At 48.4% G+C, this 26,046-nt stretch overlaps 1 protein-coding gene across 1 annotated transcript in view; it reads right to left on the bottom strand.

Annotated features, from left to right (window-relative positions):
• Nucleotides 1–26,046, bottom strand: part of EPHA10 (EPH receptor A10) — a 164,847-nt gene that overhangs the window by 24,703 nt on the left and 114,098 nt on the right. Inside the window, exons 6-10 of the mRNA XM_029570904.1 lie at nt 18,508–18,632; nt 15,068–15,230; nt 12,798–12,906; nt 9,633–9,688; nt 4,502–4,627 (exon numbers count right to left, since the gene is read on the bottom strand). Of these exons, the coding sequence (XP_029426764.1) occupies nt 4,502–4,627; nt 9,633–9,688; nt 12,798–12,906; nt 15,068–15,230; nt 18,508–18,632 (579 nt within the window). The remainder of the gene's footprint in view (nt 1–4,501; nt 4,628–9,632; nt 9,689–12,797; nt 12,907–15,067; nt 15,231–18,507; nt 18,633–26,046) is intronic.

Here is a 26,046-nt window from a genome sequence, read left to right as displayed (position 1 = left end):
GCAAAGGATTCCTAAATTACTCTAAAAAAATAAACGAATACAGCTATGAAAACCTGCAGCTTTGACAGACTCCTGGGACGTCTCATCGGACTTGTAAAGCCACTGTGAAGATGTGAGGAGCCTATAGAAGAACGCAAGATGCTGTCCCAAGTGAGTTGTGTGTGCTGGGGCAAAAGCCATAAGCACTGGGATGATGAGTCCTATAGGATCCCTCATTCCCACACCAGAAAGAAAGCCCTCCAGTTAGCCCATCTCACACTTCACGCTAGAGGAAATGACCTAGAGACCACAGATACAGGGTCCTCCAAACATGCCTGGGTCAAACATTAATGGGCAATCCCAATGTGGCCAAGAGGGTCACCGAGTCGCCTGTGGACTGAGGCAGTGAACAGAAAGTGGGTCACCTCAATGCCCAAGCAGCTGTAATACAAAGAAAATATCCGCCAAGATGCTGGTGCAGACTGGCCACACAGAAACCTCAGCATCTCCCTTTGGTCGGACTTCAGGCCCTTTCATCAAGCTGTGGAGTCTGTTGCCAGAGGACGTGATCAAGGCGACGAGCACAGCGGGGGTTTAAAATTGGTTTGGACAAGCTCCTGGAGGAAACGTCTAACACCACTGTTAGCCAGGGAGACTAAAGAAAGCCACTTCTATTCCTGGGAGGGAGTAAGAGGAATCGGATCTGCCAGGGACCTGTGGACACTGTCAGAGACAGGACGCTGGGCTGGACGGACCTTGCTCTGACCCAGCATCATGGCACTCCTTGTATTCTCTTAAAGCAACTTATCGCTGTCTAGAGCCAGCAAAACAGGAAAGACAGCAGAGTTTTGACTTACACTAGAGATAAAGGATCTGGGCTTGAGCGACAGGGTTTTAATTTGCTTTAAAGTTTTAGGCTGTAAACCTGATGAAAATCAATAAATCATTAAGTGAGTTAACATTCCTGTGAATACAAGGAGCCACAGGTTGTTGGTTTTTTGCGTCAGCAGATCGCCCACAAGGAAGAATCTTCTGCTCATGTGAGAATCATCAGATTTTATACTTCCTGCCTGGGGCAAATAAACAGCACTGCAGCATTACAGCCTGCGCAAGATACCGGCCAGCGCAAAAGGACTTAATGCAAGCAAACTCCGTAAGAGAGCAGGACTGCAAGGCGTTCCTCTTATCTGGAGGAGCGACTCCAGCAGGCAAACAGGCTTCCTGTTCCCTCTTCCCTTTCCAGCGTCCGTCACAAACAGGATGAAGGGGATGCGCCCAGGCGACGTGGTCGGCTGCCTCGTACGACGACGCTTTCGAGCCACGGGACCCAGGTCTCACACCCCCCTGCAGACTTCGCTGCTCACCGGTGCGTGGGCCTGGGCCACGATCGGGCTACAGGTTTCCCTCTCCTACCTCGGTCTGCCGTAGCGCAAGGGAGGGCTGGATCCACCCCTAAACGCAGCGATGCAGAAATAATTCATTTGTGCTGCGCGGCGTCACCACACCGCGTCCGTGGATGTTCGTTAGCTCAATGAGGGGCAGGGGCCAGTTCTCACGATGACTGCAATTGTTTTGGGAGTTAAATGTGCACGCATGGTGGAGCCAATCTTGCACTAAAAATAAAATAAAATAAATGCTGGGGGGGGGGGGGGGGTTGGACCAGTGGCCAGGGCCATGCAGGAGATGTGGTTTGATTCCCTGACCCAGAAAGGGCTGGAAATGCAGCAGAGGCAATGAAGGGGGGCGGGGAGTGGGAGTCTGAGCCATCGTACAATGGTGGCACCAAGTGGCCAGACATAGGCTCCACACTAGCCCGGTTTTGGAGGGCACCATGGCTGGGCTCAGATGGGAAGGGGCTCAGATGGGAAGGGGGGCTCAGATGGGAAGGGGGATATAAAAGGTGTCAGGTTACTTGTGAGCGGAGGCTCACGGGTCTGGATCTCAGCCCTGGTTCTGACTGAGCTGAAAGTACAAAGGAAGGGGGGGAAACTGCTGGCCCCTCCCCCCCCCAAAAAAAGCCAGACTCTTCTCTTCTTTAAAAGGGGGTTTGCAAGCCTGGGCTGGGCCCCCCCGGATCCTCTCGGCCCTAAAACGAGGCGCTCGCCCCAGCAGCTCCACAAGGTGAGGATCGGGCAGCACAACTCCTGCTTCTGGGGTCATGAACGCAAACCAGAAAGGGTAAGGCAGGGACGGCTGTGGCCAGCTCCAGAGAGAGGAAAAGAGGAAGACGCCGAATCTAAAAGAAACAAGAAAGGTTTTCGCATCACCTTCGTTTTCTAAACAGGAAGTGAAGCTGAAGTGGCAATGAAAGAAATTCCCAGTCTGGAAATTAATGAGCTGTGCCAACGGATAGAACACCAGCATCCATTAATTTGCAATATTTGGAATAAATAAACATGACAAATCATTACAATTATTGCAAACACCAACCCTCCTTGCAAAAAGGCAGGTGTGTTTTAATTAAATCAATATCTTCTAAGTAGGTTACCTCTCTGCAAATTTAATTATATTTTTTCCTATCATGAGAAGATCTGTCTATTAAAAAAAAAATAAACCACCACCACAGCGTTGGTAAAATGAAATGCAAATGCATCAACTCGTCTTCTGTTTTCTCAACAAGAGGTCTGCAATGATCAATCGGCCTTTCCAAGGTGTTTGCAGTCCAAGCCTTGAAACCGTACTGGGTGTCACAACCCCAAGCCACAGCACCCAGGGCTTCGGACTGACCAAATGACCCCCCCTCTGCCACCCACACTGAAACCACAGCTGGCCGCTTCAGCTGGGCACAAAAGCAGCATTCACCAAAAGGAAAGCCAAGGAAATGGTTGGGCCGAGTTGATCTCTGCCCGGAGAACAAGACCTGACAAGTTCCAAAAGCCGTGTTATTAAACCCAGGCTAAAACTTTAGCATGGTGTCCCTTCTACTATTCCGTGACTCCAAGGGCCATGAAGCTGAGCGACCCTCTTTACAGGAGGCGTGCCGGGGGAAACAAATCCAGGGATCCCCAAACCTCATGCCAGGGGAAGGCCACATCTGCAGCAGATCCGGGGGGAAACCTGAAGGGGACCCGAGGAGATTTGCGCCTGGGAATATCCTGTGCGTTTCCCGCTTCTGCTGAACACGCGCAGCAGACGATCGGGATCCGCACAGCCCTGCAGACGTTGCGGGGTTTCCAGACACTCTGCGTCCGCTGTCATTCTGGCTGTCAGTTTGTCACACTTTCTGGTCCTTGGTTTGAGCTGCTTTTACTTTCCTATTAATGCAGCTCAGTCAACGATGATAATAAAAAAAAAAACAAAAAAAAAAACCCTGACTCCTTTCAGGTCTAAGTGGCACTTTGTAACGCTACAGGCTGCAAACACACTGAATGGAATTTTAAAAAGTGTCTTTCAGCATTCGCCAAGAGGCTGGAGTGTCTTCCCGTGACTGTGAAGCTTGGAGGGTGAGGAATAATGCTGGATGCTTTCTTCACAGCACCAGCACATAATGCTTAATTCTGCTCTATTACAGGGCTATTTCATAGGGTCGATTCTGCTGGAGCAAGCACTGCCATTCCTTCCTAGCACCATCCCCGTCTGACGAGCAGAACGGCTGCGAGAGGGATATCTTGGACGGGAGGTGACAAATCATCTCCCATCGGCTGCAAACCTTGGGAAGCTGTCGAGCACTCAGCTTGGCCGACCAGCCTGCAGGCTTTCAAGGGCTGTGGTCATTTAAATCTTATTACCGAATGGGAATTATTTCTTGGGTACGGTTTGGCATGTCATTGCACCCGATTTAGGTCTTTCCTGGCTGGAAGATAGCAGGATGCATCCCGAGAGGACAGCAACTCCTTAGTCCTAACCCTCTTCAAATAATTCGTTTAATGAGGAGCTCCCTACAAAACTTCCAAAAACGATCATGTGAATATCTGTGGCTGGCTCGGGATCCACTGCGCTGAGACCCGCGGTGCGACAGGGCACACTTGTGTTTCACTGATAGAAATTCACATTCTTCTTCTAAATGCCAGATTCCTCACAAAGTATATACGGCCCAGTAATAACTAGGAAGTCCTAGTAGAAATGCAGCTGCCTTGTAACTGGCTCTGCCTGGCAGGCTAGCAGGGGATCTAGGAGGCTTGCAGTCGGACATAGGAAGGGAGTCGTGCTCTGTGGCTGGGATACGCACTATCCTTGGAAGTGTGAAGAGAAATAACTGGATGGACCCACTTGTTATTTTTCTGCCATCATTTGCTATCTTACTAGGCTACCGGGTAAATAAGTGGGAGATGAAAAATATTCTCTCATTTTTCAGAAGCATTATAGAAAATAACTTAAAGATCAGAAGAGTATATGCTTTCTTCCAGTTCCCTGAGCTCACCTGCTGCAGAATTCTTCTACTGTCTCTTGGAAAATTTGGATTTGCTTGCTAAGCCTCTCTGGTGACAAGGCCCTCTCCCCCTCCTGCCCCCTCTGCTTTTTGCCCCATCCTATTCGATGCCACACTGCTTAAAATGTCTACAGCAAGAAGTTACTGTAATACCTGTTCCAATGATCCTCTCAATTTTGATGCTAGAATTGTCCAGTTCCTTGGCAAAGAGATGAACGGCGTGCATGGGGTCTTCACAAGTGTCTGGGTCAATGTAGGTGCGCCTGGTTGGTATCTTAACTATAAGAGAGAGAGAGAGCGAGAATGTGTGTCAAAACCTGGTGGTAGTGGTGATGGTCGGGGTGGGGATGAGCTTGAGACTGCAATGAATTATGGGAATAACATGAAGGACTATGGAAGACCACAGGCCCTTCCCTCCAACACATTAGCGAGAGCAGCATCCTCAGGTCAGGAAAGGATCTCTCTCTCTCTCTACAAAGAGTTACACAAGAGCATGACAGTGAGAGAAGGGGAGGTAAAAAGCCTCAATCCCCATTGTTCTATCACTGCAACCCAAGCTCATGGAGGCTCTCTTTAATATATACATTCACACATCATGCACGTCCGTGCCCAACTGAAATCAAAATGGATGCAGCACCTACAACTTTGAGCATATTACGGCTTACACCTTCAGCAGACACTGAGCTCAGGAGGGTGAACGGATAACTCCAGTTCCTGCCTTAATATCTAATGAAATCCAAGGGACGAAATCTAAAGTCATCCCTTGTCTTCTATCACTGACCCCCCGGAGGGGGACCATCTGTAAACTCCGCTTACTGTAGGGTGAGATACGGAGACCATTAGCGCACCTCCAGAGCCGCCTGCTTTGCCATTTCTGCGCTGGCCTTGTCCCACCTTGAGCAGAACAACGGGTCCTTCAGATGTAGCCGAGAAAGCCTGGCTGTGCTTTCTGAGGATGCAGAAATAGAAAACAGCGTAAGCGTCCGGTGTCCCGAGTCAGGAGGTGAGCAAGTCCCATCGCAGTCTGTGACTGCTGACAGGAAGAGCTTTCACAAAGAGCCCCCTCGGTTCCAGTTATGATCAAACTTCCATTTCCTCCATGTCCTCCATCGGTTGCTGGCAGGAGTCTTCCCTCCCAGGCAAAAGGTAGCATGAATTTAACATGTTGCAGAAAGCTCTACCTTACGCGCACAATTCAAGGACTGAGGCGAAGATGTCGGCCAACTGATCATCTCTGGCAAAGCCTTCGGTAAATATTTAGAGAAATAAGGGACAGAACAAGAAGGAGGGAATCTGGCTGAATGACAGAAGTGTCGATCGCCAGCTGAAAGCATCTGCACCTGTTCTCACCCATGCATTCAGTGCATTTTCCTGCTGGGTAGCGAAACAGCTTGTGACAAATCCCAGAACTAATTAGAGGATGAAGACCATCTCCCATCTGTACAACAGGAGGCTTGCATGCAAGTTTCTTACCCTAGGCTCAGAGGACTGGGGAAGGCTGTCAGAGATGAGCGACAACCTCGGAGGGGCCTACCAGAAATCCAGTGTTACGATGACAGGTGTCTGCCCTCTCGCACCTTTCCTGAGGTGTGTGCCTTATTTGTATGCAAAAGTGGCTCACACCCGTGGTGCTGCCATGAGACAAAGCTTTTTAACTGTCAGCAGACACCAGAATAGGCAAACTGTCTGACTCCTTGCCTGGATTCATGTTTCAAGGACAGACTGGAAGCCAGGAAACATCTTTAATACCATTGCATTCTTGCAGGAGACCGTCGGGAGTCGAAACTCGTAAATGCCGTCCCAATACTCAGACGGCAGGAGGCGCTCATGCAGAGCCCTGGCTAGTTTCCGGGAAGAAGGAATTGCGTGTCACGTCCGCCACTTATTTCAGCTTGGAGGTGAGCAGATACGGCTGGACTCAAATCCTCCATCGTCAAACGTTGGAGGGGGTCTGCGGTGTGCCTTCTCCTCCGCCTCTCCCGCCAAGGCCCTCTTATCCTGATAAGAGGGCCACTTTCATTTTATAATTTTCACGTCGGCGGGACGCAAGTGCCACGCTCTCGCCAGCTGCAAGGTGCCCCAGAGTTCTGTTCGCACCATAACAAGGGCTTTCCTTGTCAGAAAGAAAAGCAGCCAAATGGGAGATCAAAAAACAGACAGAACGTGAGGGCTGATACGGAGTGTAAGGCTCGCGTGGATCTGCCCGATTTGCTTCATGGAGCAAACGAGGAAGGAGAAAGGGGGAAACCAAACGGACACAAATGAGAAACTCACCCGGCTGCAGGAAATTAACACATTTAAAGCCCAGGCTTAGCGTGAACCCGCACGACAGTGTCAGATAAGGACAAAACTCAACAAAAGCACCAACCTGCGGCAAGCCTAAAGATTTTTTTTTTTAATGCCTACCCTAGGCATTCTGTCATTCTGTGGTGACCAAATAAAAAGGTATTGAAAATATATTCCCAGGGAAAGCTGTGCAGCAGCACCTGAAGATGGGACAGATGCAGTTCGCTGCTGGGTGACTCTCGTGCTGGGCCAATACGAGGCGTCGCAGCCCACAGGGGGCCCAGTTATTTCTAGGACTAGAGCTGGCCCCCTCTGAGTGCGCTGCACATGAGATGCCGAGGGGTTTGTTTGGTTTTATTTTTTTTTTTTTTAATTATTTTTCAGTTTGGTGTGGCAGGATCACGCCCACAACCTGCCCTCTGCGCGAATCATAAAATATTACACAGGCAGCAGCGTGCCAGGTCTGGCAGAAATTCTTCCGGCTGAAATCCATTTTATTCTGCGGTCGTTCAATCAAAAACACTCAACCCAGTGAGGCAAACACCGGCCCTCGTGTCTAATCACCCGCAGCCCAACTTGAGCGATGCACAGACACCATGGAAGGAATTTTCACAGGAGTTAGGCACAGGAAAAAAAGCAATTTTCAGAAGCCCATTTACGCCCGTGAATCCTATTGAAAATTACCTTATTTATTTATTTATTTATTTAAGGGTTTTTTATATACCGCGGCACGTTAGAAAACATCACCTCGGTTTACAATGAACATTAAATTAGCAACAAGCTTTACAATCCAAACAATTATAGAATGGAACATAGCTGATAAAAATTAAAACTATAAAATAATTAATATCAAACAATCCACAGAAGGCGCATTTGGCCGGAAGATCAAAATAACAATACAAATATTTACAATTTGGGAATATAAAACAGGAAATGGAGGTTACTTGTGAGTCAGGAATTAATTGACAAATTAGGGGAATCAGAATAGTCTTTACAATATAACGAGCATCGCAAGTATATCGGTCAAAGGATGTGCTTAGCGTTATTGAATAGAAGCTCCTAAAACCGCTCCCAGCAATAGAAACCGCTGTTCTTGGTCCCCTGCCCCTCAGGTGCTCACCGTGCCAAGGACTATTTGCGGACCAACATTAAAGAACTTAACACGCAGATGTTACAGTAAACTTGTCAATAGCTCTGATACACCATTTACTCCGGTTTGTCCAAAGGGGCAATCACAGCTCTCCCACCGCTGAGCGCCCTCCGTGCTGGGCCCCGGGTCACTGCATTCCCCTGGCGGGCTCTTCTACGTAACCACCACCCTATTTCCCAGTGCCACTCCCAAGTCCTTGCTGGAGCCTAGAACTTCCTGTGCAGTGCAATAATTGCTTCTCTCCAGTGCATTATTTTTATCCATCTGACACAGAAATCACATCCTCGTGAGCAGCTCAACGCACACAATTTCAGAGCCTCTCGACTTAGCTCTGCTTTCCTCTGTACTGATCTTATCAGCGGACTGCATTAGCTGAGCATAAAATACTTTGAGACTGGGAACAGCCGCGACCGACTCACGAACAAACCAGGAAGCACCCCCAGGCAGCTCCTACTTATGCAGAAGTGAGGATCTTTGCAGGCAGGGACTTCAGTCAATACATTTAAGCAAAATACTTTATTTCTCTACTTAATACATGCGTTTTCTTCCCCCTTTTGGCCAAGGCGCTGTATACAGGCAGCCGGAAAATGTAATTACTGTAACGCCTGCCTGCAGCCCAAACCCATTTGGCTTGGTAGCGATGGCAAAGTCAGATTGTGGCTCATTTGCTGTTGAGGAAGTGCAGCATCGCTGCCAGCACAAAACGAGTGAAATCCTTATTTGTTTAGGAAGAAGAAATCCCATAGCGGGTCCCAGCCTGGCGAGCCGTTTCCCGGAGGCTGTAGGACACTTCCTAGGAGGAGATTCCCAAAGTCGCTCCCGCACATGGGGGGGTAGTTTTCAAAAGGAGCAACGCGCGGAAATGTGAGCAATTTTCAAAAGCCCGCTCACTCGAGTAGAGGGCATTAACCCAAGTGCATCTCGGGTTCACTCCAGTGAAGGCTTTTTAACAATCAGGCCCACGAAACCAGCGTGGGAACGGTATCTGTGACCTTCCCCTTCCCAGGGGTGGGGCTCAGGAGGGATTAGCACTCACGATGCTACTCTGAAGTTTCAAAACAGGCGCAATTTTCCCCAGAAAAAAGTCCCCCGCGCCCATAGCAGGTGCAGGTCTGTCTGCGCACCTTCCTCCGAGCTAAATTTTCCAGGGTACGCCTTTCCCTCTGCAAAGAGGCGTTAAATGTACCTGCAGACGCCACCCTTCGGTGCGCAGCCTGAAAGTCGTCCCCACCTCCAAGAAACAAACAGAGGTCTAGGGGGAACAAGCTCGGCCTTGTTTGGAGAGCAAAAGGGCTGAGCTGCCTCGGGAGGGCTTCAGTGAAGCAGCACATGCCAGAAAGCAAATAAAGCCATCGGTTTTGACATCTGAATTTTCTCCGAGGAGCGCCGCCTGTGAACCGGGCGCACGGCTTGCTAATCGGCGGAGGTGCCTGGTGAAAAGACGGAGCCTCACTCGCGCTCCTCCTGGCTGACAGAATAATCCATGCAGCCCTGCAGATCGCTGGGAGCATCCACCCTTCCCCGGTGGCACTGCGGCCCTTTCCCCGGATTGCCTGGCGCCTCGCGTTATCAAGCTGTCAAGCCCCTTCTCTCCAGAGAGGCTGCTTTCGCAGAGCTAATGCTCACTGCAAAAACAAACAAACAAGCAAACAAAAAAACAAAACAAAACCCGCTATAAATAATGAAATAAAAGAAGTAAAACTGACATGTCAAATGAGGTATCAGAGCAATTCAACTCTCTGAAGCTGCTCAAACAAGGGAGGAACATTGCAGTGCAGCAGTCGGTGGAAGGGACGCAGACAGAGAGCCACAAAGTTACCCATGGTGCCGGGCCCAGATCTTACTCACAGTGAAAGTACAGCTCCTCATCTCCATCCTGGCTGGCCTTGCTGTAGCCACACTGCCTGGAAAGAGAAAGAGATACCACGCTCAAGCATCCGGCGTTCACATCCGACGGGTAATATCACAGGGCAGCGGACTCCTACTGGGAACACAGCGAAAATCTGACCGCAAAGCTCACAGACTCCTCTCGCATGTTGCGCCATGTGCAGATCCCCAGGGATGCTCCTCGCTGGGCAGGTGCTTACCTTGGCTTGGGCCGGGCCGTCGCTGGAGCTTACCCTTCCGGCCACTTCTCTTGCTTACACCGCCTCCGTGCGGACGAGGCACACACACTGCCGGGGTCCACGTCACAACAGTGTTCTGGTATTTAGGGGGTGCAGGATATCTTGAGAAAGGGCGTAATTAACTCATGCTGCCTTTACACCCGCCATAATGCGATAACTCTCAGGTACAGCCATAGCAATGCAACCCTTGAAGCATGGGCACAGGATTTCTGTATTGGGCTATCAGGCAATCAGACAGAAGCTTTGGGCGAGCAGTGACTATGCACAATCTGTTTTTGCATACACAAACCATACTTTCTGATACAACAATTATTTTACACTTTTATTCCACCTTTCCAGAGTAAGCTGAAGGAGGATTACCATAAGTCCCTTCCCCAAAGAGCTTACTATCTAAGTGGGTAAGAGATAAAGTGACTTGCCCAGGGGCTCAAGGCCTGTAGGTGAGGGAAGCGGGATTTAAACGCTGGCTTCTCTGCTTCTCAGCCAATTGCTCTGTTAGGCCACTCTTTCTGACAGCTTCTGTCTCACGCGGAGAGAGCCCTGCTCTTATCTGCCATATCCCCTTGTGCTGAGATGGTCAGCAATTCTGCACCCACCACTGCACACTCCTCATTCTCAAATCAGTCCACCCCTCCCTCCCGCTGGAACTGTGCAGCTTCAGCGAAAACAACCTACGGCAGCACAATCCTCTCTCAAGTGCTCTTCAAGATGCACAAGAATTGTCTTACGAGAGAACAAATACTGGGCCGGCCCATAGGCAGTGCTGTGGCACTGTCGGGCAGAGAACCGGGTCAGGTCTTCTGTTCCCTGGGCCGGTCAGGGATGCTGCAGAAGGAGTGGGGGGTCTCAGTCATCATGCAACAGAAAAACCTCATAGTCTTATGCCCTAAGCAGCAAACAATATAAGCAAACGAAAACACGATCTTAAAATAGAATTTCAAAATGCAATGAGCAAAGAACAAACTTCAACACAACACACACATGCATTATTTGTAGTTCATGGTTTTTGTTTCTGCATTTTACTGATTTTTAAGGAGCTGTATTTTATTTTATAATGGGTTTTAGACTGAGATGGGTTTTATTTGTCAATTGTAATGTTTTATTATTAAGTTTTACTTAAGACATCATATTACGTGACACAGTACAGTGGCTTTATTGATTGTAAGTCACTACTGTATGTAACTTTATTACATTGTAAACTGCCATGAGCCGCATTAGGTGTGGTGATCCGTAACAAACTGGACTTCGGACCTACAACGGCACAGTTCCAGCGAGAGCGCCCCAGAGCGTGCCCTGCAGAGGATTGTCATATGAATCAGGGGACAAATCTCCAGGGAGGTACAAACAGGGCTGTTGCTGGGCCGCTCCGGCAGGACATGGAGTTGGGGAGCGGGGGAGCCAGCCAGAGCCGGTGGGATGGGATGAGAGGAAGATGGGGTCACGCGTGACAGAAGCAGCCCTGGAGCTGGCTCCCACCCCAGCGACAGGGCTGCTCTTCTATATTTATAATGTGAGGGTAACTGAATGCCTCTATCATACCCCACACACCCCCCTCATCTGATGCAGACTCTGCACTCTCTGGGCCGTTTCCATTCTGTCTACGTTCTTTTGGAGATGCGACCTCTGGAAATAGTCAGTAACCTCCAGGTCACCTCATGCACTTTATTCTAAACAGAGGACAAAGACAGCATGAACAGACCTTCCTGTTTTTTTCTTTTCGACTGTCGCACACTTAAAGCACTTCCAGCCGTGTTTCAATAACTGCATTCAGCACTGACTCCCTAGCTCCTGCATCAGAGAGGACAGTGCTATTGACTGCAGGTAAATGTGCTCAGCCAGCACGGAGTGTGCCGGATTCTAATGGAGGTGGACAAAACACGGATACCATTAGCTGAAGTGAGTGCACACAAATCCCTTCTCTAGCACTCAGGAAGCAATTTCGAAAATGTCAGACGTCAAGAAAAGTTGAAGTGCTTATCCTACGAACACAGGACACGGCGGAAGATAAAGGAGCAGAGGACTCAGGCAGCCTGCACGTAGGTATTCCCTGCTGCAATGCCACAGACCCCAGGCGATCTCTGCTGGCTTACCCTTCACTTCTTCCCAATTACGCATCCTCTGTGCCTGTCCCCTGGCTTTCTCAGATGCTCTTACTGCTTTTGCCCTCAACAACTCCCCTGGGAGGCCGCTGCAAGCATCCACCACCCTTTCCAAGAAGAAATATTTCTTAATGTTACTCCTGAGCCTGTCCACTTGCAGCTTTACATAAGGAGCTTCCTTTCTACGCGAGAAGATTTGCCTCTTGTGCACGTGTTACAGCTCTGAGCTGTCTGAATGTCTCTGCCAGATCCCTCCTCTCACTCTCCTCTCCTCCAGGGTATACAGATTTGGGACCTTAAGTCTCATGTCACAGGGCTTTTGATTCAGGGCCTTGCACCATTTTGGTTGCCCTTCTGTGCACCATCGCTATTCCGTGTATCCTTTTGACTTTTCCCTCATCATTTTTAACACATTCAAAGACCCGAAATAAAACCTTCAGCTCTTTGATACAGACAGCGCACGCATGCAGCTCCCTTGCCTACGGCAGGCGATTTCAAGGTAAGAGCAGCACTGGGGGGGGCTCCCTCTCCCTTCCCCCACCGCTCTCACCCCCCAACAGGGGTTGCTTCAGCAGTATTCCCACCCCCAGGCAGCTGAACACGCAGCGGAGCATCAAACGCAGCCAGGGGCCAGCGGACGGACCACTCGGCTCTTCTGCGTTTTCAAGCGGATAGCGGCGCTTAGCACCATCGTTAGGTTACGGTGGCTTCGCCATCCGTGCTGCGAGCCATGCAGCACAAAGAGGGAGAGAAAAAAAGCAGAACAGAGGCTCGAAAGCACATCTCACCTTCTCCATATCATCAAGCCAACCGCCATGGATGCCAGAAGTATCAGCCCAGCCATGGAGAGGGCTACGACGATGACCACGGAATTCTGTTCAGTAGAGGCCAAGGCCACTGAAAGGGAGAGCAGATAAGAAGGACCGTAAGTACCGGCAGCAGCTCAGGATGACCTCAAAAATCTCATGACCTTTGGAGAAAGCCGCAGGAAGACCCCTCCCTCCCACGCTGAGGTGTAGGAAGAAGTGATTTCAGCTCACAAGGGCTTCCCCGCTCCTAACCGCAGCAGGGCAAAGCAGAAACTGCCACTCACTTCAGGCGAGCATCCCTGCAACTTCTCCAAGAAATAATACCCAGTTTATAAAAGTATACACACATAAATGTCTCAAATTCAGACTTCGGAAGCAGCTTACCTGCCCTGGTTTTCACAATTTCCACCATGAATATGCATGAGGGGTATTTACAATGTATGTTACGGTATCTCAAGTGCATTCATTAGGGACAAGCTGCAACCAGCCTTTCCCTCTCAACGGGCCAGATTTATGACTTTGGCACCCATAAGCAGAGCACAGCAGTGTTAATGCACAGCCCTAACGCAAGGAGCAGGCTCCTCTCTGGTCCGGGCATTTGGCGCCTTCAAAATTTGACTTCCTAAACAGTTGCCCATGTTGCCTGTGCCGAAATCCGGCCTAGATTCTCAAAGACTGGGTTGAGGAGCACTGGTCTAATAACACACCCGACAGCCTTCAGATCTACGATCACACGCCAACTGGACTGATTCCAATTACTCACGCCACCAAGCCCAGTGATACCTCCACCCGATGCTCAGGAGTCGCTACTCGCGTGCAGCTCCTTCTCCACTGTACATTTCAACAACACGCCGAAAGGAAATGGAATCCGAAACTTAAAAAGAAGACAAGTCCAGGAGGCCAACCTTCAGTGGCTCAGCTCGCGACGGACGCAGCTCATGGAAGGAAGAAAGGTCGAGGATCACTGGGGTCAAGCCGACCAGTCATCCAACGCCGCCAGCCCCCACGCGCCGTGAGAGGTTGCGATGTAAGGACATGAGCCGCCAGATTACAAAACGGATCACACGAAGACCAAAAGGTACCAGGGTTTTCCCTCATGAACGGACGGCGTGCCATTCATGCGCAGAGCATGCACGTCGAACTGCTCTGCGCCATCTCTGCAGCCACAAACCAATTTAGTTCTGAAGGCGAGGGGGCCATAGGCATTCATTGGACTTTTGGCTCAGAAGCGCGGTGCTGCTACCTTCTGCTACCAAGCACAGCACGGACTGCCTGTTATATTAGCTGACATTAAGAAAATATTCCTGTTTATGGGACAGGCGTATTAAAACTGATGGGACACAAATGGCTTTCCTAACCAGGTTAATACCTTCGTGCCTAGGCCTGGCAGACAGAGATTTTAGATAGCTGCAATTTCAGATAAAAAAAAAAAAAGAAATTATTTTTTATTGGATTCGATTCATTCCAAAACTGTCTTTCTGTGTGGTAAAGGGATGCAATTTAAGGCCCTGTTGAACACAATCTGTAAAAATTCGCAAAGCCATTCTTCCCGGCTCTCGTTTACAGCCGAGGTGGGCTATTAACTGACACCCTGCAATCTTCCAGCTCCTGCTTTCAGACAAGGAAATGGGGACGCCACGGAAACATAGCAGGAAAAGTCAGAGCAGCACAAAACTGGGGAGGTCGAGCAGCGTATTTCAACCACCACCACCACCACGAGCAAGTGTGGGCTTCACCCCCTCCCCTAAGCCAGGGGGCTGGCAGTGTGATGCAGCGGTTGGGGCATCAGACTGTCCCCAGCGTCTCTCCCCCATGCCGCAGGCAGTATGGAAGAGAAGATGCAGGGCAGCACTCCTAATTATAGTGATATGTAAAGGAATGCGTATTAAAATAATACACCCTCTGCAGGAAAAAAAGAGAAACCCTGTGATCCGGGGGCCGTCAGGCACCAGGAGCTCTTCGCCTCCTTCCTGGCAAACCTCAATCTCTCCTGGCCCTTCCCCAGGATGTCCCGCGGCGAAGCAGTGAGAAACGCCTGCTAGGGTTGCAAAGTGCACACTCTTATCAGTCAGATTTTGGAACGCATGTGACTTCGCTGTTCCTCAATGTGCGGAATCTTTTTTTTTTTTTTTTTTAGGTTGCCCATGTTCCCTCATGAATAAAATATGGGCGCCAAGGCCTCTTAGGCCGCCCATAAAGCGAAGGCAGTGGGCGCAAAGGCAGATCTCGCAGCCTGTCTGAGCACTTACGTTCCCCCACAGTCTCCACCTCAATGCTGGGGCTGTCATTTCCGTAGTTATGAGGGGAAGAGATGCGGATCTGGAACACGTAGACGGTGCCGGGCTTAAGGTTGTTCACGGTCACGGCTGTTGATGCTGTCTTGACCGTAGAGTAACTCTGATCTCTCTGGTCCTGGGGGGTGGGAGTGAAACAAAACAAAACAAAAACCACACTTAAGACACGTTCAGCTTGCTGGAAAAATAAATAAATCAATAAAAGATCCCAAGGATGCGATGGTGGTAAGATGTGGAATTCTTCCATTGCTTTTTTTTTTTCCAGTTTATTGTGTTTCAACAAGCTGTGCCACTAAGGGGGTAATTTTCAATGCTGTTTATGCACATTTAACATGGGTTTATGCAAATAAATAGCTCCCTATAAAACTGCACAGGGTTTTGGTAAACAGGCATTGCAGGGGTTCTGACTTTAGGTAAAAACTTGCTCATTAAAGAAAGGCAATAAAAAACATGTAACAATGAAAAAAATGAAAGCAGCATGTTCCAACATGACTAGGTCAAAATATGAATACCCGTTTTCATTTCCTCTCCCCACTCCCACTCCCCCTTCAATAAAAAAATTAGACAAAGCCAAGGTGCACGGCTTCCTTAGGCAGCAAGGCTAGTCACTGCATCCGAAATAACGAACAAAGTCTCGATCCCTCCACCCCTCCCCAACCCCCCTATTACAAAGAATCACATATATAGACATCACACCCAAGCAAAGTAGTAGGAGAGGACCTGGATATCACATCTAATTAAGAACTTCACTACGTACTCTGGGGGGAAGCGTCCCGAAAACCCTGTCTACGATGGAACGAAGTAACACGAGAGGCTCTCCCCGTCTGCATCCCGGTGTGCAGGATATTCCGCCAATACCATAAGGAAGGGGGGTTCTCCAGATCTCCACCTTTTCCCCTACCAACAAGACCGCAGCCCCCTTTCGAAGCACTGGCATCCCAGTCATATCGCCAAACAGTACGGCCTCTAGCGACGGCCTACGTATCTGCCCCAAAAGGTCACCCGCAAAGCCCCAAACCTGTTGCCAAAAACATTGGAGGCAAGTGCAATAGCAAAAGGAAAGAGCCAATGCACATTTAATACGCTTGTCTTAGCCCGGAAAGCCCTGTATTGTGAATAGAAGGCCCTATGTAGCAATTTGTATTGAAGCTCTCTCAACATCCCGTTTTCCGTTAAAAGAAGAGTCCCTCGGAAAGCTTTACCCAGCTCTTCCGGTGACACTACGACATCATTGTGCTTTGCCCATTTCTGCTGCAAATCATCGTAAGAAACAGCCGGGCACAAGGGATTTTAGAGCGCGAGCGTTTACATTCACCCGCGCGGCAGATGTAAAAAGTCGCTCCTGCGCACAGAGAGTTCTTTTACTTTGGGTTTCTTTTGCATTTTTTTTTTTAAACAAAAACACAGACAAAACAAAATTTAAGAAAGAAAAAGAAAAGAAAGAGAAACGTGTCCAGTCTTTGCCCTGCCTGCCCCGTGAGAATTGAAATGGGTTAAGCGGGTCCGGGGGGAAGCTTTTTTTTTTCCCGGCAGGGACCAGACAACTTAAAAAAACCCCCAAAAAACAAAGAAAAACTAACAAAATTTCATGCGTTTTTCTTTAATTTTTAAAAAGGAAAGGAGGTGGGAAATTTAATTATCATTTTTCTATTTCATTTCAATGACAGCATATCCCTCGTCTATAATTAATTGTCTTGCCAAAGCTATCAACAAAAGTCTTTATACTGCAAATTAGATGTATTTATTTAATTTCCAGCATTTCAACAGTGCCTTATAAAAAAAAAACCCCCACCCAACAAAAACCAGCATCTGCACGGCCTCCTCTCTGCTGGAAGTGACGTTCTTAATGTGTAAGGGTTGACCAATGACCTTGAGGGGCTGTTAGGTTATCCCAGGCAGCTTAAGCTTCCCTCCTCTTTCCATGGCTTTCATAAAACATGAAATGGGGGAGCCAGGGAGGTCTTAATTTCCAACATGGTTTTCAGTAATAGTCCATATCAACTCTACTCCTCCTGAGGCCACCACGTTCCTAGATGTCACTCAACCTCAGGTAGGGTCTGACCTTCTGCTCCACCACCAGTGACGTTTACACTGGGCTGCTTGTAGTTCTCCATGCAAAATCAGCCATGACAAGATGCCACCATAGCTGGCCCCCTACTTGATGCAACTATCTCAAGCCATTTAGGGTTTGGTGGGTAACTGGTAAAGATGATGATGCCTCAGAAATGGCTGCAGATTGAAGGGACCTTCTGCCATGATAGAGCTTAATTCCATTTGGGGATAACATGTGAAATGACGGCACACAAAAACCAAATTGGATCATCTAGCCTGCCCAGAATTTATTTTTTTAAACACCTAATCTTTCTAAATATTTATACCCTTGGAAGCATGTTATAAATAAATAAATAAAACCAATTAATTAAAGTATTTGCTTGTGTTTTGTCATACTTTTTACATCTCATGCGATTGTCTCTGCAAAAAAAAATAAAATAAAATAATGTAGCTGATTTTCTTTTGGTAAATGTCCACAGATCTCACGGCAGCTGTCTTAGATGCGGCCAGCACCATTACATAATGGCACCAGGACTCTGGCCAGGCACAAGGCTACACAATGGACGCACGAGAGCCACCAGAGTTCTGGGCTGCATAGAATAAGAGGCGCTGCTGATGGTTCTTTTGGAGGTGTCGTTGGAAAACTACGCACCAACATTTCTTCTTCAGAACAGCAGGCATGGACTTTATGACGTTGTGTAGCGCCATGTAAGCCGGTCTTTGGAAAGGACGCACGTAGGGGACTCTCGGGCTGAAAATCATCTGGACCTGTGCGGGCTGAGAAAGTCTGTGATAGTGCGCCTGACAGCAAATGTAGCCCGAGATGTTTCCATTCATAATGAGATGTACAACCCAGGTCTCCAGCATGCATCATACTATTAAACTATACAACCTGTTTGGAACCAAACTCCTAAGCAGGAACAGAGAACGAGGAAAGAAAAAGGTAACAGATGTGTAGAAACCTAATACTTAGCATGGAAATAACATTTCCAAGCATGAGGATCTCATAATGTAGGGACTACTGCTGGCAGGTGGACAGGACATGGCCAGACTCCTCCAGATGTTTGAAAGCCTCAGCTGGAGGAAGAGCCAACAACTAGAGTGCACGTCTCCCCTTACATATCACACACCTGTTCCCAGGGGGGTGGGAGGGTTTAATTGTTTCACTACCGACATCATTGAATTAACTGGTCCAGTAATTAGAATAAATCAGCCCCGATCAGCATGCAGAAAGGGAGAGAGAGAAGTTCGGGCAACCTTCATTTTATCTGTCATGTAATTGTACAACTGATTGCTTTCTGTAAAGAAGGAAAAGAAAACCGCCACCTTGCCTGAGGACGCACCTTCTCGTAGTACTTGATTTCATACTCAGTGGTATTTGTGCTCAGGTAGCCCGGCTCATGCCACGACAGCGTCACACTTTTCTGCTCGATCTTATCGGTGCGGATATCGGTGATGAGCGAAGGAGCTGAAACGTACAGCGAGGAGGAAAAGGAGGAGAGGAAGAGGAGGATGAAGGGAGGGAAGAAGGAAGAGAAGAATCAAGTAAATCAGTAAAGCTACTTTTTCTGGAAATTTCAACTGCTGGAAAACATCTCAGAAGGGAACACCTCCCCCCCCCCCCCCCCCCCCAGCAAACCAGACTCAGTGTAAGAACAGAAAGACGTCACCACGGATTACGCCGCTCACTTTGAGGTGAATTTTAAAAGCTGGGCGAGGAGATTTTAAAAGCCGCCTCCATGCGCGCACATCTCCCAGTACGTTAATATTTCACTCCGAATGGAAAAGGGCGTGGCCACGAGAAGAGCGCACCCAGTTCTGTGCTGCACACGTTTACTTCTGGTGTGGGGGAGGGCATCCCTGAGGGGGTTAAGGGGTCTGGGGTCACGGGGGGGGGGGAGGGCAGGCTAAAGGACCTTGCTCTAGACTGGGCGAACTGGTGAAGCCGGTCATGGCGTAGACATGCACCTGTTATAAAATTCCCCCACTTGCGTGGTTCAAACCCATCTTTACACGGCTGTGCGCACCCATATACACGCGTCCAGGCTGTTTTATAACATGTTTGTGTGTGTGTGTGTGTGTGTGTGTGTGTGTGTTATAAAATTGCTGCGTCTCTGGGTGTGCGCCAACACCCATGTGTACATATATTCCTGCGCGCCCGCTGGACAGTTACCATCCCTGTGTAGATATGGTAACCTTACACAGTAATGACAGCAGATAAAGACCTGAATCACACTGAGCCCATTACCACGATAACGTCCTAGGCGGGTACAAGCACACAAATATCCACAACAAAGCACAATCCCCTTAAAGTGCATTTTGCATTCTGAAATTGAGTCTTTTCTATGTGTAAACGTGTGCATGCAGAGAGCGGAGATGCTCCTGAGAGCAGGGTCTGGGCAGTCACACATACGTGAACACTTATGCATGCAAGGGACCGCACACACGCAGAATTCTGTGGCAAAAAAAGTACCCGCACCAACAGCAGGTGCAGGTCCATTCCTACTCCGCTTTCAAAGGTAAATTTTTACCACTGAAAACTGGCGCAAGGTCTGTAGGCGTAGACCAGTGGCGGATTCACGATGAAGACCAGCCCGGGGATTCGCCGCCCAGGCCGGCCCAGGAGATACCACGTGGTCTGCCGAGTGCGGCTCTGTCACGGCCACGCTTGGCAGACCACGTGACTAGCGCGACCGGCCCACCGAGGGATGCCCGATTCCCGATAGGCCAATCCGCCCCTGGCGTAGCCTGCACGCAGACCCTGCCTTTCCGCACAGTTTGTAAGTTGCTCTCATGATGAAAGCTGCCCCAGTTTTCACCACCTTTCAACATCTCCGGGGATGCACTTATCACTTCGTTGTCTTTGGGACAACGCCTGCTCCAGCGTGCTGCCCTGTTCAGCTGAAGGTCTGCATGGCGCAGGGTGAGAGAAGTCAGCTAGCCCAGGGGCTCTCACAGCCCCAGAGAGAAGCACCAGCTCTTGCTGGGGGCCGCATCCATAATTTTTGCTAAAATACTCCATCCCCTCACTCCCCCGGCTTCTCCTCCTCTTCTGCCCATTCCCCTCACTTTATTTTTGATTACGTACTTATTATTAGGATGTGCATTTGTTACATCTGTTTCGGGGTACCTGCATACCTTGCCGCTTTATAGTAAATGTGAAAAAATGGATAATATGCACATAACTCATCATTAAAAATGCATGCATAATAATTGGCGAGGTACGAGGAACCCGCCAAAATGATGTAATGAATGCACATCCCTACTTATTTGAAAAACAACCTTTAACCTTCTTTCTTTCTCTCCCTGCTCATCTGCCACATTTATCTTTCTCCTCCTCCTCCTCCTCACTCCCTTTCCCTTTCTCTCTCCCTCCCTTATCTTACTCCAGTTGTCCTTCTCTCCCCCTCTCCTCACAGCCCCTTCCTGCCCTCTTCTCAATCCCTTGCCCCGTCCCATGCTTTCCTCGCTCCTCCCCTCTCCCCGTAATTTGCTTTCAGGTCTTCAGGCCATGGGGGAGCAGGATTTTTAGTGTCTGTCAGCTCCTCCCAGCAAGTCTCTTCCTTCCAGTCCATGCAAATGGGCTTCAAGGAGCAAGTGTCTTCTCCCCTTCCAGCTATGCCAACAGCGCTCCGCTTTCTGGAGAACTGGCATCGCTGCGCTGTGGTCATGTTTGTCTACAGGACTACTATATTTCTGAATACTGTGAAAAAGTACAAATGTGTTACAAACGTGTACACGTTGCCCGTGATGGCTTCTCCCAGAAACCTCCTGGCACATGAGAAAATTGCTGGTTTCTTATTAAATTGCTGTCCTTACATATTTTTCCCCGAGAAATTCTGTTTTCTTCAGTTCATTTACAAAATGGGAAGATGTGACCCAGAAACCACTGAAAGCGGTGCATCAGGAAACAACCTCGTTTGCACAAAGCAACTTGTCGTCAACACTCAAACAATTTTAAAGCAAATTATAGAGAAGAGAGAATAGCGTCATGTATCTGAGTCTATCAGTAAGCTTCTAACAGCAAAGCAATCAAGATATTACAAAAACAGGAAAGCATGGAGGGGGAAGGTTACCAGAATGGGTCGAACTGCAAGAACTGGACGATTTATAAAAAATGTGATCGGCTTCCTAAAACTCCCGGGAGCCCAACTGAATGCATCTTCCCAATGAACCAATGCAAGAATGAGCCAGAATGTGTTTAAAAGCCATTCACAGCTCTTCAATGATGACATTGATATAGAAGGAGCCAAGCTCCTAGCTGTGATTTGACATGCAAAGGTTTAGGGTTCATGAATTCCTCCAGGACTTATTCACCAGAAACAAAATGCACTCATCATGTACTCTCCCCTCCCCATCTAATACTGTACACCCCCAGCTCACCCCAAAAAACAAGCTTCCACACCTCATCCCCTCCCTCCTTGTACCTGTCTCTTTCCTTTCCTTTCCCAGTCCCTCTGTTATCCCCCAGCCATCTTACTCTCCTCCGCATGCACTACTTCTTCCAGCCCTAGCTCTCTTACTCCATCTCCCCAAGCCTTCTCCTCTCTCACACCCCCTCGAGCCCTCTCCTCTACTCCCTCACCCCTCAGATCATGTCCATCCAGAATTCTTCAAGCACCTGGATTGTCCCAGGTTTTACTTCTGAATCCTACCACTGAGAAGATGACTGCATGCCGGAGTCTTTTCTTCCGCTTTAAAGGGGCAATTTTCAGAAGGATTTCTGAGCATAAGACACTTTTTTGTAGACACATAAATGACCCTTGGAAAATCAATGCATACAAAAGTCTGCACATAAATCTACACGCAGAAAATTACACCTGTCTGGGAGCAGTTGTAACTTTGTGCGTGTAGTGGGACAACACGTGAATGTTTTCCTAGCTAAAACATAACACCTAGCAGTAGCCAATACTTTCTAGCTAAATCTCTCTTTTATGTTTGCCTTGTCCTCTCTGTGGCAGCAATACCTTCTCGGATAACAGAACTGAATCCTGTACAGTGCAACGTTAAGCAGCCAGTCTGTCTGTGTCCCTGCGGGAAAGAGATTCAGGGACAGAGAAAGCAAATTCCCATATCATGCAATGCTGTAAAGGGAACTGTCCGCGGTGCTGAATGGACTGCTCACAGCTGGGTATCTACAGCTGCCAGGGGGAAATGATGCACTGTCAAAGCACTTTGGGGGAGGGGAGGGGTGGCTAGGCCAGGTCAGCCCTCACCCATCACTGACTTCTGACTTGTACCACTTCAGCCCACAAGCAATGCTCCAATGCCCAAAGCCAAGTCCGTCGCTTTTCATGCAGGCATCTTCACGTGCCCACACATTCGAGGAGGCCACTGCTCCTTTGGCTGGTTTACCCTGCTCAATGGCAAGTCAGATGCTGCGGGTACCAGATGGGATGCAGATACTGCAGTCAGAGAGGTTGACAGATAGACAATTGCAGTCACGGATCTACAGCTACAGAAAGACAACGGACGGGCAGGTACTGTAAATTACAATGACAGCCAGGTGAGACACACAAGTATTGCCTGATCGCAGAACAACTGCCCTCGTGCGAGAATACCTTCCAGCTGCCGCCTTACTTCAGAACAAGAGGTAACATTTTGCTTCTCAAAATTATTCCACAACCCAAAGAAATGCTCTTGAAATCTTGCCTGGGCAAGGTTATAGCAGCAGCCAAGCAGGGACACTCTGCTCCTTTTTTTTCCCCACGTATGTCCATTTTAATTACACCCAAGTTTAATTGCTTGCTGTGTGCAAGCTTTAGGCAGAGACAGGAACAAGGTCATTGGGACGAGGAGCACCAACTAAGCAGCTATCCAGCCACTTTAAAGATGGACAAAAGTCAAGTTGTGATCATGAGCTATTAAACAGTGCCACATTTCAAAAGTTACAGCTTTCTACATTCAGGAGGTGATTTTGTAAGACTGCACATAAGCCAGCCAGCAGACTTATGCATGTTGATCTGCTTTGAATATTATCATTGTATACAAAACATTCCATCACAAATCTTCACAAAGCATTTAATTGCAATTCACAGTTGGACACATAGAGTAAATAAATATTCACCAAGCAAATAACAAAAATTCATAATAAAAACACATTCATAAATCCAAACATACCATTAAAAATTATTCTTTTTAAAGATTCTGTATAATACATTTATTCCACTCCCTCTTTAACCATTATATTCTATTTCTTCCGTTATTCTACTCTCTCCATTGTTCTACTCCCAACATGTTTCGCCATGCAATTGGCTTCCTCAGGGGAGCATAATATACAGCTCTTCAAAGGTTTCCTCCACAAAATCACCCAAGTGTATCCACACTCAAAATTCACAGTATCCTATTCTTACCATATACCAACCAATCATATGTGTTTGCCCCACAGGTTCATCTTTATCTCTTTTATAATCATTCAAGGACTCATCCCAACACTCCCATTTTTCACAGAGTCCATATCTCCAAAAAACCTTTACCGTTGACTTCCGTCGGTATCGCTCCTGAACACTCAGCATTTTCACACAGCTGTTTTTCTAGGCAATAAGCAATTTAGAAGGCTCTTCCCGACACTCCCATCTTGCAGAGAGTGCACATCATCGCAATATATTTGCTGTTAATTTTCATCTATAATGTTCAAAAAACAGCTTCCCCAAGTGCTCAGCGTTTTTTTTAATGAATTTATATGTCACTATATGATATGTTGTATTAGAGTACGTGATATATATTTTATATATTTGCCTTTTGTGTGATCTTGAATATTATCGTGGCAGAACTATGCACACACAGTTACACCTATCTGCTGCTCATAGGTTTGGGGAGAGAATTTCTGCGCAATCCAGTTTTATATATGCAAATGGTGTCCTAAAACTGACACTAAATCACCTACATAACCCACTTCTGCACACACGGACAGGCACCAGGGCGTATTGGCCTATCGGGGGATCGGGCATCCCCCGGTGGGCCGGTCCTTCCAGCCACGTGGTTTGCCATGCGCGGCCGTGACGGAGCCTCACTCTGCAGACCACGTGATGCGTCCTGGGCGGCGAATCCCCGGGCCGGTCTTCCTCGGGAATCCGCCGCTGACAGGCATTCTGGGAGAGGGGTGGAGCTGGCACTTATGGGCATGCTTTCCGATTTTAAAAAGTATGCATGAAAGTTATGCCCACTCCATGAAGAGGCGTAACTTTGCACGCGCAAATGTGTGCGTGCGCTTGGCCAGTCACCCGAGAATTTACAAACTGAACCTGCGCATGAAATTTTGCTGCTTGAAAGTTACCCTCCCCAATCAAAAAAGTCCCCGCTTAAGAGCCAGCCACTCCCTGACACACCTCTCCCCCTGTGTGTGTAAAAGTACATTCGCACGGCGCGAGGGTGCGTAATTTTATACGCATAGCGGTCGGGCGACTTTCTAAAAGGCCATTTCTGAAGGTAGAGCACGACCTTGCTCAGAGAAGTCCCCTTTGAAAGTTATCACAGCTAAACAACTTTTTTCCTCCATAAATGAAAGAAAAACAAAACATTTCAAGCGAGAGTCCTGGGGCGGGCCTTGGTTGTCCTCGCTCCCCAGGCCTCCTGCTGTCACCGGCACAAGTTATGGAAGATTCATTCAGTCGCTGCTGCCTCCCCCAGAGGGAAGAACAGGGTTCAGCCGTATGGGCAACAGAGCAGGAAGCCTTCCAGTCTCAGCAGCCCAGCACAGGGTCACACACAGACCACACCCAGAGCCCACCTGTCCTGGCAACGAGGCAATTCTGCAGGTCCTGTGACTTACAGCAACAAAGGTGCCGCATCACCCTTCGCATGGGACGGCCTGAGCTCTGTCAAAATAAAAAGAGAAGAAGTTCTCTGCTTCGGTGTACCTTGTCCTCCTCTAAAATTAGAAGCATCCGGCCACGTACACAACATCCACCAAAAGCCCCCAAGGACTCGCATTTCTGGAGGTTTCTACCCCCTAGGAAGTAAACCTAAACTGCTGTGAAATTCAGTGTTTATTACTTAGCTCATTAATCTCAGCTGCAAGAAAAAAACAACCCCAAAGCCCATGAATTATTCATGCTGACTGTATTCTAGTTTCTAACAAGTCCCTTTGGCCTATATTTTTACAGCTTGCAAACCTAAAACTAGTACAGATTTTAAAAAAGCACATACACACTCCTCGGACTAAACGTAAGATATAAAATTAGTACTTTTTGGACCAGTGCTGTGCACTGCCCTGTCGAGGACTGGAGCTCGATTCTCAGGCCAGAGCGCCACTCCCCAAGGCCAGGGATGCCCCAGAGGCAGCACACTTAAAGCCACACCCACTGGGTGAACCCCGGGTCCCCGGAGGACCCTGGCCAACCAAAGGTTCCACCCCCCACCTGGATTTTACTGGATTTCTTAAGCGTGCAAATAGTTGGTCTCGCTCAGTACAGTTGCTAAAGGGTGAAAGCTGAACAAAACACCCTTTCCTTGCCATGGAGCTCTACAGATGGACAAGGGCTGTGTAAGCACTCATTCAATGTTCAACACTCCCACCACCTTTGACGTGCACTGTACCACACAGAAAGGCTTAGGAGGTCACAAACTGGTTCTTTGTTTTCTGATCCACTGGATCAGATGGTTCCGACTTGCCTTTTGTCAGGTAAGCAGCCTTCTGCAGAATCCCTGTTGATGTTGATACTGTGATCAAGGGCATATTTGATCCAGTGGCACTGTCGTTAAACCGATGATAGTTCTCGCTTAGCATGGAGGGTCTGAGTGAGATGTTCACTGGAACAGATTGCCCTTGCTAAAGCTTCCCTTTGCCACCACTGACCTCGTCCCTCGAAGCTTCTGTGCTATTTTCACACATGACTTGCTTAGCTTTCTCTGCTGGCAGGTTATTTGCTTCAAAATCTCAT

The sequence above is a fragment of the Rhinatrema bivittatum genome, chromosome 11 (assembly GCF_901001135.1).
Source record: "Rhinatrema bivittatum chromosome 11, aRhiBiv1.1, whole genome shotgun sequence".
NCBI classification, from domain to species: domain Eukaryota; kingdom Metazoa; phylum Chordata; class Amphibia; order Gymnophiona; family Rhinatrematidae; genus Rhinatrema; species Rhinatrema bivittatum.
Note: the sequence above shows the minus strand (reverse complement) of the source record. Positions and strands in the feature narration are given on the sequence as shown.